The 13785-nt window shown below is 34.1% G+C and overlaps 1 protein-coding gene across 2 annotated transcripts in view; it reads left to right on the forward strand.

The window, feature by feature from the left end:
- Positions 1-13785, forward strand: part of GALNTL6 (polypeptide N-acetylgalactosaminyltransferase like 6) — a 1250966-nt gene that overhangs the window by 407935 nt on the left and 829246 nt on the right. For both annotated transcript variants that reach the window (XM_033215693.1, XM_033215694.1), the window contains exon 2: positions 934-1042. In XM_033215693.1, the coding sequence (XP_033071584.1) occupies positions 934-1042 (109 nt within the window). The remainder of the gene's footprint in view (positions 1-933; positions 1043-13785) is intronic.

Consider the following 13785-nt stretch of genomic DNA (forward strand, 5'->3'; position numbering starts at 1 on the left):
AAATTTGAAAACACTTATTTTACATTATTTTGACTACAAGATTGTGAAGATAAATTTTATTCAAAATGATTATTGTTTCTTATTACCAGAAATAAACACCACAAAAAAGAAGTAGCTTCAGTGATGTACACAGAAATAATTTTCAGGTTGACATGATAACATATTGGACTTTGGAAAAGCATGAACTGTATTTTGTGACTGTAGTTGATGACTGGGTGATAATTTCAACTATAAGTGTAAACATGCACTATGTTTCCAGAAATCTAGATGAGAGACAGTAGTTAATAGTTTTTAAGAGCACAGTTTTGGTCTTAACAGAACTGGTCCAAGTCCTGGCTCTGCCACTGTGGTTTACCTCAAGTTATTTTAGTTATTTGATCCTCAGTTTACTTAGCAGAAAAATGGGGATTTACAACCCCAGGCTATCATAAGGATTAAACAAACTTCTATACACAGAGTATTTAACATAGAACCTGGCACATAGTGAGCATTCAATGAATGGTTGCTAATGTTACTACAAAGCCGTTCAGATATGTTTGATCAAAATAAATAAAACTGTACCAATCCCAAACAAAATTAATTCAATGCAACACCAAAATTGGTAGCATTATCAATATTTACACTTTGGGCAAATAAAAACAGCTAGCCATTTATGCTTACAGGTGACACACTAAATATTAGTGTCTCTGGATGAAATAAAATAGGGAATGGTAGTTGTTGTGGGAGAGGTGTGCTCTCATTTTAAAGGTTAAAAAAAAGATTTAAAATGTGTATAAATCTGGTCACCAGCGATAGCTTTCTTTTCACTATACACAGAGGATTCACTTATTTAACAGATATTCTTTGACTGCCTATTATGTGCCTGGCTGTGTTTACCTACCATGCAAAAGGAAATACCTCCTTTTTATGCTTGAATACTTTCCTTTTCCACAGACATTTCCACTGGGCCTGGGAGATGGGCAATTCTATTCATGGACAGATGGTTTGAGAAGAAAGGACTGGCATGACTATGAAAGCATTCAGAAAGAGGCTATGCGCTCAGGTATGAAGTTCAGTGTACACCAAAGTGCTACTTCACTCGCAGCAGTGTCTCATTTGTCACGTAAAGGATCTCTAATTAGCATTTCTTCTGCACACAGTCAAGTATGTTTCATGGGGATATTGGAGGTGATACTAGACAGAACCTAAGTGACTTCAAATTTCAGAGAGAAAACAAATAATGAATAGTCTTTTTAATATTAGCTGCAGTAAAAGTCATTAAAATTTAATAAATACATAGTACTGTATATTTCCAACTGCTTGTTAATAATTTCTAGGGGTATCCTGGGATTTATCAACAAGACTTGACCTGGTAGATATGTATCTTGAGCAAGATTCACTCCTTAGAGCTGAAGTGTATCTAACTGGCAATGCAAAGTATTTAATTTCTACCAACATTTCTAGACACTGGCAGGACGTACGGCAAGCCAGCAGGTCAAGCAGATGGGTTTCTAAGGTTGGCAATAGTTGGAAAAGCAATCAGGCAGTTAAATGGAATCAAGTAGATCTATTTATTTGTAGCAGAATTCTAGACTTGTGCTAGAGTTAAAGGACAAAGTAGCAGGAAAGAATAAGTCTTTACACTTTGGGAGGCCAAGGTGGGCAGATCACAAGGTCAGGAATCGAGACCATCCTGCTAACATGATAAAACCCCATCTCTACTAAAAATACAAAAAATTAGCCAGGCCTGGTGGTGGGCACCTGTAGTCCCAGTACGTGGGAGGCTGAGGCAGGAGAATGGCCCAGGAGGTAGAGCTTGCAGTGAGCTGAGATCAAGCCACTTCACTGCGGCCTGGGCAACAGAGCAAGACTCCGTGTCAAACAAACAAACAAACAAACAAACAAAGATAAGTCTTTCTAGAAGGACTTAAAAATTAGGTTGTTGTGAACAGAAATTCAGAAGGGTATATAAGTAGAAATCCAGTGAAAGTGAGTAACTCATGATAGGAAATCCATATTCTTTTGTTCAGCCAAGTAAGTTATTTTCTCAGTGAGGATGTCACAGAAATAGAGCAGCTACAGTTTGGTAAAGACGTCTCAGCAGCCATGAGACACTGCATTCAAGGTCAAATCAGCAGCCGAATTATGACTAGCCGCGGTGTCAGATCCTCTTACTCAACTAGAGTTAGGAACAAAATTGTTCTGGGCTGTGAAATGTTTGTAGCTCTGTATCAGGTATGACTGGCTTAATTACAGTTGTTTTTATTTTCTTCCATTCCTTTTGTTCAAAAAAAGGCCTGCCCCACGCCCTATCCTCAACTTTATCAAAGCAGCTTATTCCAAAGATGTTCCCTGTTTTCAGAGAATCAACTTCTTCCAGGTTCTATCATCTTTCCACCTTGGCAGTGACCCCATGAATGGTCGTGAAAGTGAGTTCCTTACCAGCATCCTCACTTTTCTAGTACTTTTATCTTTTTCCTCTATTTGCTTGATCAACCCTGTATTAATCCAACTACTTGTTTCTCCTTATGACCCCAGGATGCTGAAGTTTTTTGGAATGTTTTCATAATCTTACCAATTGAATCTTCCACAAGTTAATAATAATAATAAAATTGCCCAAATTTATTGAATGCATGTTTTCTACTAAGTGCTTTACATATATATTTTGTTTAAATCTCAGAATAACTCTGATAGGTATCCCAAATTAAATAAAATTGAGTTCCTATGAATTTATTAAATTTTATCCAAGTTCAAGCAGCTAATAATTTGCAGCTCCGGATTAAGAACCAGGTCTTATCATGGTCCATTATACTCCACTATTAAATAATAATATTTGGACAATATGGAGTAACGGCAAGGACACAATAGGAGAAAGACACACCTAGGTTCAAATCCTAGCCTTTCCATACAGGCACTGTGGCAAATCAATTTCTGTTTCTGATATTCTACTTTGTAGAATTTATTTAAGGATTAAAGATAATATACCTACAGTAATTGTCCAATTATTTGGACATATTGGAAACTCAGCTAATGGTAACTGTAATTATTAATCCATCTAAGTTACTTTAACATGAATTGGTATGCCTATCCTTTGCTTGTACCAGTGAGTTTTGAATGCAAAATCAGTGCTTCACATTTATATATGCTCCATACCACCCTTTCCACCTCCTGAATAAACTTGTCTTTTCTATCTTCATCTTTGTTTGGACCAAGGGAAAACTGATCTACAAAAGAAATTGGTAATATCACAAGTTTTTAAGTACAAATTCTTTGTGTAATTAAAAAACTTTTAAATAGTAGAATTTTTTTTTTCCACTGGAGGATATATGATAAATTTATACACTAAAATTTATTATTTTTATACAATGCAATATATCATAAATAAAAGTGTATTAAAACATACATGTGTGTATACACACACTCAGGTACAGAGTCAAAATCAAATAAACATCTGTGTATTTCATATATAGGACAAGAAAAAGGATCATTTGTGCCATTGTGACCCCTCCAAGACTTTAATTTTGTGTTTACTCTATTATTTTTCTCTGTAGTTTTTACTGCCAGTGTATTTATCCTGAATCAAATACTGGTAAGTTTTGCCAGTGTTTGACCTTTATCTAAAAATTTAGTTTTACTGTATGATTTTCTTCTTTCACTCGAAAATATTTTTGAGATTTATCTAGGTCAATGCGTGAAATGTTGGTTCATTTTTACTGTTGTTAAATTTTCTGTAACATTGTCCTCTTGGTGGGCCTTTGAATAGTTTTAGTCGTTGTGTATAATGCTGCTATAAGTATTCTTGTGCATGGTTCTGGGGTAGAGACAATATTTTATTAAGGTACCTATTTAATAGTAGATTTGTATGTCTAGAGAATGCACAGTTGAACTTTATTAGGGCATGACTAACTGCCAAAATTGATACACCAATTTCATTTCAATCAGTAATGGATAGAATTCTCATTGCTGTACATCCTTGTGAATATTTGAAATTGTCTGACTTTTCCCCCAAATTTGGTGATATGTAATAGTCTCTCACTGTTACTTAGATTTGCATTTTATTAATGCAAACACATTAAAATGTGGTTGATATCTTTTTTATGCTTTTGGGCCATTTGTTCTTCCTTTTTGGTAAAGGTCCTATTCATTTCTGTTTCCATCTTTTGAATTATTTGCTCCACACAGTGTTCTTGATTTATTTTAAATTATATCTTTGGTGGTTATATTTAGTGACAAGAACTTATCCTACATTTTGTAGACTACTTTAAAAAATCTCTTTATGTATGGTTTAATGAATAGTTTTCAATTTTGAGATAGCCAAATTCAGCAATCATTTGTAAAAGATAGGTCATACTGATGTTCTACATTGTCTTTTAAAAATTTGATAATTTTGGCTGGGCACAGTGGCTCACACCTGTAATCCCAGCACACTGGGAGGCAGCGGAGGGAGGATTGCTTGAGCCCAGGAGTTTGAGAGCAGCCTGGGAAACATAGTGAGACCTCATCTCTACAATTAAAAAAATATATATATTCTTCCAGATGTGGTGACATGTGCCTGTGGTCTCAGCTATATGGAAGGCTGAGGCAGGAGGATCACCTGAGCCTGGAATTTGAGGCTGCAGTGAGCTATCCAGCCTGGGCTGGAAACCTTGTCTCTAAATAAATACATACATACATAAATAAACAAACAAACAAACTTGATAATTTTACATTTTACATTTGGGTCTTAAATCCACCTAGTGTTCATTTTTATATAATGTGAGATAGGGATCCAATATTTATTTAGTTTTTATTCACTTAACCAATTATTAGCAACATTTATTAAGAAATTTGTCTTTCCTTCCATTCCTCTGAACTATTGACTCTATTATGAATTAAATTCCCATATTTGTTTGTTCTCTTTCTGGGTTCTCAATCTTGTTCCGTGAGTAAAAATCCCTGCGCTAATGCCACAATAGCTAATGTACTATATCTTTATTACAGCTATTAATAGCTGGTATAGCTCACCAAAAAAGAGCTACATTCTTGCTCTTCTTTTTGTTGTCATTCTTACATTGTATTCTTCCTTAAAATTTTGTATTCAGTTTTAAATTTCACATTAACATACGAAGATATGCAGAAAAAAGTGGGAATTTTTGAATTGTGTTTAGCCTATGGATGAATTAGAGGATTATTGATATTTTCCAATATAGAATATTCTATGATATATTATTACATTTATTTGCTACTTCTTTATTATATTTAAGGATGGCTTTGTAATTTTGTTCTCAGATTATGTTTGGTATTAATCTTAGTAAACTAATGTTATATTGATTTTGTTCACATAACGATTATATTGAAATTCTTCATTGTTTGTAATTGTAATATAGAAAAGTTAATAACTCTTAACACAGATATAAATTTAGAAAATGTTCTAAGGTTTTCTATTAATTCAAAACATTTACCAATAGTTTATTTTGGATTTTCAAAATATAGACACTCATATTTGCTAGTAATGACAGTGATTTAAAAAATTTTTTTTCTATTCTAGACCTATAATTTTAGTTTTAGTTTTCTCCTATTATTATAATTGCTAAGAACTGCAGTGTAACATTGAATAGTTGGTAATAATGGCTACTTCTGACATGTTATGATTCTCACAAAAGGAATTTAAGTGCTCATTTTGAGATTTTATCTGCCTGTCTATTGTTAGATCAATTTATCTAATGTAAATACATTTTATCATGTTTATTAACACAATACAAATACACTATGCACTTTGACAAATACACTTATGTTACTTCTGAATCTGTTTTGCTGAGAGTTTGTGACTTTCTTTTAACCTGAAGGAGTGCTGATTCTATTAAAAGTTTTCTGTTCATTTGCATTTATTAACATAGATAAGATAAATTTTCTCCTTTAATCTGTTATTTGGGTAAATTGTATCTGTTGCTTTTCTAACAGAAACCAAATTTGTTATTCTAGACTAAATCTTTCTTTTTTTTAATAACTATATATTGAGGACCGCGCTGGGGGTGGTGGAGAATGAACACACACAAGAGACAAAGACAAACAGAGAACATGGCGGCCGCGCCTAGCGCCCCCGCCTCACCTTATTTATACTCCATAAACCTCACGTCAGCAGAAATAACACAATGCAAAACAAACTTTCTCTACCCAGATGTAACCTTCTGCTTAGTTCCTTGTTTCTAGGCTCTTCCTTATTTGTCTGCCTTCTTGGCGCCTACTGGAGTTCATTAAAAGTTCAACTGGAAATACTGTCCTTGAGCCCTATCTATTCTTAGCATATTGTTTTCAATGGCCCCTGCAACTATATTTGATTTGTTAATATTTTGTTTGGCATTTTCAAATCTTTACGTATGAATTTATATTGGCCCCAAATTTTCTATTCTTATCAAGTCTTTGTCAAGTTTTGGTAACAGTATAATGACAGCTTCATAAAATGACTGTTTAATACTTGCTATTTTTTATACTTCATAATTGTTTGTTGTAAACTAGAATTATTTCTTTAGTGATTATTATGGATTTTTTTGTGGATGAAGCTCTGTTGACCTGAACTTTCCTTGGAGCATACATTTTTAACCACTTGGCTAACATTTTATGTAGTTACAGTAGTAGTTGATTATTGATTTCTTCTGGAACTAATGGTATTCTTCTAGTAATTTGTCCATTATCTCTAAATGTTTATCTTTATTAACACAAATTTATTTACTTATTCTTATGTCCTCATAAGATTTTTGTAATGCCTGCAATGCTTAAATTTATATACTTTTTTCAGATATTGTTTTTTTTTTCTGCTTTCTTAATCTATTTCTATAAAAATTTTTCAGTTTTTTATTTGTTTGTTTGTTTGAGATGGAGTCTCACTCTGTTGCCCAGGCTAGAGTGCAGTGGTGTGATCTCGGCTTACTGCAACCTCCACCTCCCGGGTTCAAGTGATTCTCCTGCCTCAGCCTCTTGAGGAGCTTGGACTAAAGGCACGCACCACCACGCACGGCTAATTTTTGTATTTTTAGTGGAGACAGGGTTCTACCATGTTGACCAGGCTGGTCTCGAACTTCTGACCTCTGTTGATCCGCCCAACTTGGCCTCCCAAAGTGTTGGGATTATAGGCATGAGCCATTGCCCCAGGCCAAAAATTTGTCACTTTTGTGACTTACTTCAAAAGCCAGTTTTTGTCTCTGTTCATCTATTTTATTTTTCTCTAAATCTTTTCTGACTTTTAAAAAATTTTGTTTGCACTTTTTTATTTTTCACTTTTAAAATTTCAACATTTAGTTTTGTTTCAGGGTATATGTATGCAGGTTTGTTACCAGGGTATATTGCATGATGCTGAGGTCTGGAGTATGATGGAACCTGTTACTCCCATTCTGAGCATAGTGCCCGGTCGGTAGTTTTTCAGTACTTGCCCATTCCACTCCCCATGCCCTGTAGTTCCCAGTGTCTCCTATTCCCATCTTTTTGTCCAAGTATGCCCAGTGCTAACCCATAAATGGGATAACTCCCACTTATAAGTAAGAATATGTAATACTTCATTTTCTGTTTCTGGGTTAATTTGCTTAGGATAATGACATCTAAGTGCATCCATGTTGCTGCAAAGGACATTATTTCATTCATCATTATGGCTGCATAGTATTCCATGGTATACTTAAATATAAATTTATACCTCCTAATTTCAGTCATTTTTCTATTGTAGAATAATCATTTGGGAAATTAAATTCCCCTCTAAATATTACTTTACCTACATTGCACTGCTCTGTGATCCAGTGTTCCACATTGTAGTTATTTTTCTTTTAATAGGTTTTGAAATGTCTAGCCCACTTAAAAAGCACTGAAATTATCTTAAAATAAGAAAATTCAGAAACTCTTTCACAATGAAATCTCACTAATCTTTGTAAAAGTATATTAGCATGATAGGCAGCATGCATTTCATTACATACTTTGTTAGTGTTTTAATTAATGTTGTTACATTTATGTTTTGTTCTGGCAATTACAGCTCTGGAATATTTGGTGATTTTTGAGATATCAGATACTTTATTTTATTTTGTTTTACTTTTAATTTTAGGGATACGTTTGCAGGTTGATTCTATAGATAAATTGCAAGTTGTGGGAGTTTGGTGTACATGTTGTTTCATCACCTAGATAATAAACATAGTACTCAATAGGTATTTTTTTGATCCTTAATCTCCTCCTACCTTCATCCTCATGTAGGTCTTAGTGTCTATTGTTCTCTTCTTTGTCTATGTGTACTCAACATTTAGTTCTCACTTATAATAAGAACATACGATGTTTAGTTTCCTGTTCCTGCTTTAGTTCGCTTAGGATAATGGTCTCCAACTCCATCCATGTGGCTGCAAAAAACATGATTTCGTCCTTTGTTATGGCTTACATAGTATTCCATGGTGCATATTTACCACATTTTACTTATCCAGTCTACCACTGATTGGCACCTAAGTTGATTCCATGTCTTTGTTATTGTGAATAGTACTGCAATGAACATACACATGCATGTGTCCTTATGGTAGAATGACTTCCTTTGGGTGTACACCCAATAATGGGATCACTGGATTGAATGGCAGTTCAGTTTTAGGTTCTTTGAGTAATCTCCAAAATTCCACAATGGCTGAAGTAATTTATATCCCCATTAGCAGTGATTAGTGATCACTAATGATGAGTGACGTTGAACATTTTTTTTTTTTCATTTGCTTGTTGGCTGTTTGAAAAGTGTTCATATCCTTTGCCCACTTTTTAATGGGTTTGTATATGTTTTGCTTGTTAAATTGTTTAAGTTCCTTACAGATTCTGGATATTAGACCTTTGTCAGATGCATAGTTTACAAATATTTTCTCCCATTGTGTGTGTTGTCCATTTACTATGTTAATAGTTTTCTTTGCTGTGCAGAAGCTCTTTTGCTTGATTCAGTAGCATTTGTCAATTTTTGGTTTTGTTGCAGTTGTTTTTGATGTCTTCATCATGAAATATTTGCCAGAGCTTAAGTCTAAAATGGTATTTCCTAGGTTTTCTTCTAGGATTTTATAATTTTAGGTTTTACATTTGAGCCTTAATCCATCTTGAGCTGATTTTTGTATATGGTGTAAGGAAGGGGTCTAGTTTCAATCTTCTGTATATGACTAGCCAGTTATCATAGCACCATTTATTAAGTAGGGAGTCCTTTCCCCATGCTTGCTTTTGTCAGCTTTGTCAAAGATCAGATGGTTTCAGGTGTATGGCTTTATATCTGGGCTCTCTAGTCTGTTCCATTGGTCTATGTGTCTATTTTATACTAGTACCGTGCTGTTTTTATTACTGTAGCCTTGTAACATTGTTTGAAGTCAGATACTGTGATGCCTCCAGCCTTGTTCTTTTTGTTTAGGATTGCTTTGGCTATTCAGGCTCTTTTTTGGTTTCATATGAATTTTAAAATAGCTTTTTTTAGTTCTGTGTTTAGTTTTATTTAGTTAGTGAAGAACGTCATTGGTAGTTCAATAGAAATAGCATTGAATCTGTAAACTGCTTTGGGCAGTATAGCATTTTAACTATTCATCCTGCCTATCATGAGCATGGATTGTTTTTCCATTTGTTTATTTCATCTCTGATTTCTTTGAGCAACGTTTTGTAATTCTAATTGTAGAGATCTTTCACCTCCCTGGTTAGCTTTATTCCTAGGTATTTTATCTTTTTTACAGCTATTGTAGATAGGACTACATTCTTAATTTAGCTCTCAGCTTGGATGTTGCTGGTGTATAGAAATGCTACTACTTTTTCTACATTGATTTTGTATCCTGAAACTTTGCTGAAGTTGTTTATATGATCTAGGAGCCATTGGCAGAGAGTGGGGTTTTCTAGTTACAAAATTATATTGACTGCAAACAGGAATAGTTTGAATTCCTCTCTTTCTATTTAGATGCTTTTTATTTCTTTCTCTTGCCCAATTGCTCTGACCAGGATTTCAGTACTATATTCAATAGGAGTGATGAGAGAGGGTATCCTTGTCTTGTGCCGGTTTTCAAGGGTGGTGCTTCCAGCTTTTGTCTGTTCTGTATGATACTGGTTATGGGTTTGTCACAGATGGCTCTTATTATTTTGAGGTATGTCCTTTCGATGCCTAGTTTGTTGAGTATTATTGATATGAAGGAATGCTGAATTTTATTGAAAGCATTTGCTGAATCTATTGATATGGTTATATAGTTTTTGTTTATAGTTCTCTTTATGTGATGAATCATATTTATTGATTTGCATATGTTGAACTAACCTTGTATCCCAAGGATAAAGTTTACTTGATCATGATGGATTAGCATTTTGATGTGCTGCTGGGTTCAATTTGCTAGTATTTTATTAAGGATTTTTCATCTATGTTTATCAAAGATATTAGCTTATAATTTTCTTTTCTTTTTTTTTTTTGTCTCTTTACCGGTTTTGGTATCAGGATGATGCTGGTCTCATAGAATGAGTTAGGGAAGAATGTCTCCTACTCAATTTTTTGGAATAGTTTTAGTAAGAATGGTACCCATTCTTCTTTACATGTCTGGTCGAATTTGGCTGTGAATCCATCTGGACATGGGCTTTTCCTGGTTGGTAGCCTTTTTTCTTATTCCATTTCAGAATGAATTATTGGTCTATTCACGATTTGAATTTATACCTGGTTCAGTTTTAATAGGCTGTATGTTCCCAGAAATTTATCCATTTCTTCTAGGTTTTCTAACTTGTGTGCATAGAGGTCTTTGTAGTAGTCTCTGGAGATTTTTTGTATTTCCGTGAGATTGTTTGTAATGTCAGCTTTGTCATTTCTGAATATGTTTATTTGGATATTCTCTTTTTGTCTTTATTGATCTTGCTAGTGTTCTATCTTATTTATTCTTTCAAATAACCAACTTTTGCTTTCATTGACCTTTTGTATGTTTTTTAATGTCTCAACTTCATTCAGTTCTACTGTGATTTTGGTTATTTCTTGTCTTTTGCTAGCTTTGGGGTTGGTTTGCTTTTGTTTTTCTATTTCCTCAAGGTGTGATGTTTGGTTGTTAATTTGAGATCTTTCTAACTTTTTCGTGTGGATGTTTAGTATTATAAACTTTCCTCTTAATGCTACATTGTGTGGTTAATTTTAGGATATGTGCCATGTGCTGATAAGAAAGTGTATTATTTTGATTTTGAGAGGTGAGTTCTATAAATATCTGTTAAGTCCATTTGATCACGTATTGAGTTTAGAATGCTGAAGATAGATGACCAAACTCGTGTGTCTTATGAGGTTTCTACTGAAAGTTCTGCTGTTAGCCTGCTAGGGCTCCACTTGTAGGTCACGTGCTCCTTCTCTTTAGCTGCATTTAATATTTTTAATTTCATGTTGACCTTGGAGAATCTAATGAGTATGTGTCTTGGGGTTCTCTGCATTTCCTGAATTTGAATGTTGGCCTCTTGTGTGAGGTTGGGGAAATTTTCATGAATGACATCCTCAAATATGTTTTTTAAGTTGCATACTTTCCCTTTTTTTCTGGGACACGAGTGAGTCATAGATTTGGTCTCTTGACATAATTCCATGTTTTTTGAAGTTTTTGTTTGTTGTTTTTTATTCATTTTTTATTTGTTTTTGTCTGACTAAATTAGTTCAGAGGACCAGTCTTACAGCTCTGAGAGTCTTTCCTCAGTTTGGTCTATTCTGCTGTTAATATTTGCAATTGTATTATAAAATTCTTGTAGTGTGTCTTTCAGCTCTATCAGATCAGTTTGATTCTTTCTTTAAATGGCTATTTTGTCTTTCAGTTCCTGATCCATTTTGTTGTAATCCTTAGATTTGTTGGATTGAGTTTTGAGTTCCTCCTTAATTTCCATAATCTTCATTCCTATCCATATTCTGAATTCTATGTCTGTCATTTAAGCCATTTTAACTGGTTAAGAATCCTTGCTGGGGAAATACTGTGGTCATTTGGAGGAAAGAAAAAAAACAAGACACACTGGCTTTTTGAGTTGCCAGAGTTCTTGTGCTGGTTCTTTTTCATCTGTGTGGGCTGATGTTCCTTTAACTGTGGTATAATTTGATTATAGTCAGTTTACTTTATTTCTGGAAATTTTCAGGGGGTCAAGGTTTTGTTATGGGTCTTTATTTGTAGCTGAATTCTTGTCTTAGTTTTACAGGGTATGAGTTAGCAAAATATTTTTGCTATTGAAGTTTGGTCTGTGATCCAGCAGATGACTCTTAAGTGTAATGGCTAGTAGGCTGGTAGGTAGGCTTTGCTCAGTCCTGAGGCTCTTCTGTGATTTCTCACATTTGTAGCCACCTTAGTTCCCTTCATTTACTTTAAATAATTATTTTTAATAAATAAGTGGTATACGCAGTGGAAGGCATGTTGTTAAACACTAGAGGTGAGTAATCAGAAAAACATATTATTCCCACCTTTGAGGAAATGGAGATTTCTTGAATTAAGAAAAACAAATGTAAAAGGAGCAATTGAAAGACAGGCTTTAGGACCTTATGAGTAGCATCAGGATTCTCTTCTGGCGTATCTGTGCCTTTAGAGTTAAACCAAACTGTAAAGATTATTCACGTTTGTTAATGTTCAAAGAAATCCAGAGTTTTTATTATTTCATAATCTTACACATCATTATTTTGGTGTTAGCATTGGCCAAACCAATATATTGGTAGAAGAAGGGTATAAAACCCAGCATTGCAGGAGCAGGAAGGCTTCCAAAGTGAGGTAAACCAAATGTTAAGGCATTAAGGCATATGCTAACATCAGTTAAGAGTTATACTTTTATCCAGTTAACTCTGATTTCTCATTCTTATGAGTAGCCACTAACCTAGTCATACCTTAAGCATTGTATTATTTTTTCTCACTTTATATATTCTATGTGTAATACCATTATAGTTCATTTAACTAGTTTTATGTTTTTTGAGAATTTATTGACACTATATTTTATCTTTTAACAGTTTAACTGCACCTCTCAGCTGTACATTATCACAAAATAGATTAGCATGTTCTTTAATCTTCATCAAATTATTAATAAAAGTTGAATAAAAAGAATTTCAATACAAATTCCTTTGATACAATATAAAAGAGAATGTACATTTTGATATTGATTCATTATTCAATATATATTGAGTATAATTATAGTAGCTGAAGAGTTATCTAGTTGACATTTCTCCACATATAATTTTTTTTTTTTTTTGAGATGGAGTCTCGCTCTGTCACCCAGGCTGGAGTGCAGTGGTGCAATCTCAGCTCACTGCAAGCTCTGCCTCCTGGGTTTATGCCATTCTCTTGCCTCAGCCTCCCGAGTAGCTGGGACTATAGATGCCCACCACCTCACCCGGCTAAGTTTTTGTATTTTTAGTAGAGACAGGGTTGCACCGTGTTAGCTAGGATGGTCTCGATCTCCTAACCTCGTGATCTGCCCGTCTCGGCCTCCCAAAGTGCTGGGATTGCAGTCTTGAGCCACCGTGCCCCGCCATAATTTTTTTTAAGTAATACATTTCTGAAATAAAAGTAAACTCTGCCTATGGCATTTTATGGAACTATAGATCTAACAAATTGTGCTGGGAGTTGAGAGGGGAAATGCAATTGCTTAGATAACTGTTTTTTAAATATATGATGTTCCCTATTTATTGTAACTTCCTTTTATAAGTGGTAAAAACATACATTTTAAATAATCCGTTCAGAGGTATGTGTGTGTGTGATGTGTATGGGTTTTATAAAATCATTATATCACTGATATAAATTTCTAGAGAGCATTTGTTTTTAGTTTTGAACTTTAAAATTATTTTGTTTTTATTTTAACTCAAAATATTGTTACTGCATTTGACACTTGTTTTTGGAT

This window comes from Trachypithecus francoisi, unplaced genomic scaffold, assembly GCF_009764315.1.
Source record: "Trachypithecus francoisi isolate TF-2019V2 unplaced genomic scaffold, Tfra_2.0 Lachesis_group1, whole genome shotgun sequence".
NCBI classification, from domain to species: domain Eukaryota; kingdom Metazoa; phylum Chordata; class Mammalia; order Primates; family Cercopithecidae; genus Trachypithecus; species Trachypithecus francoisi.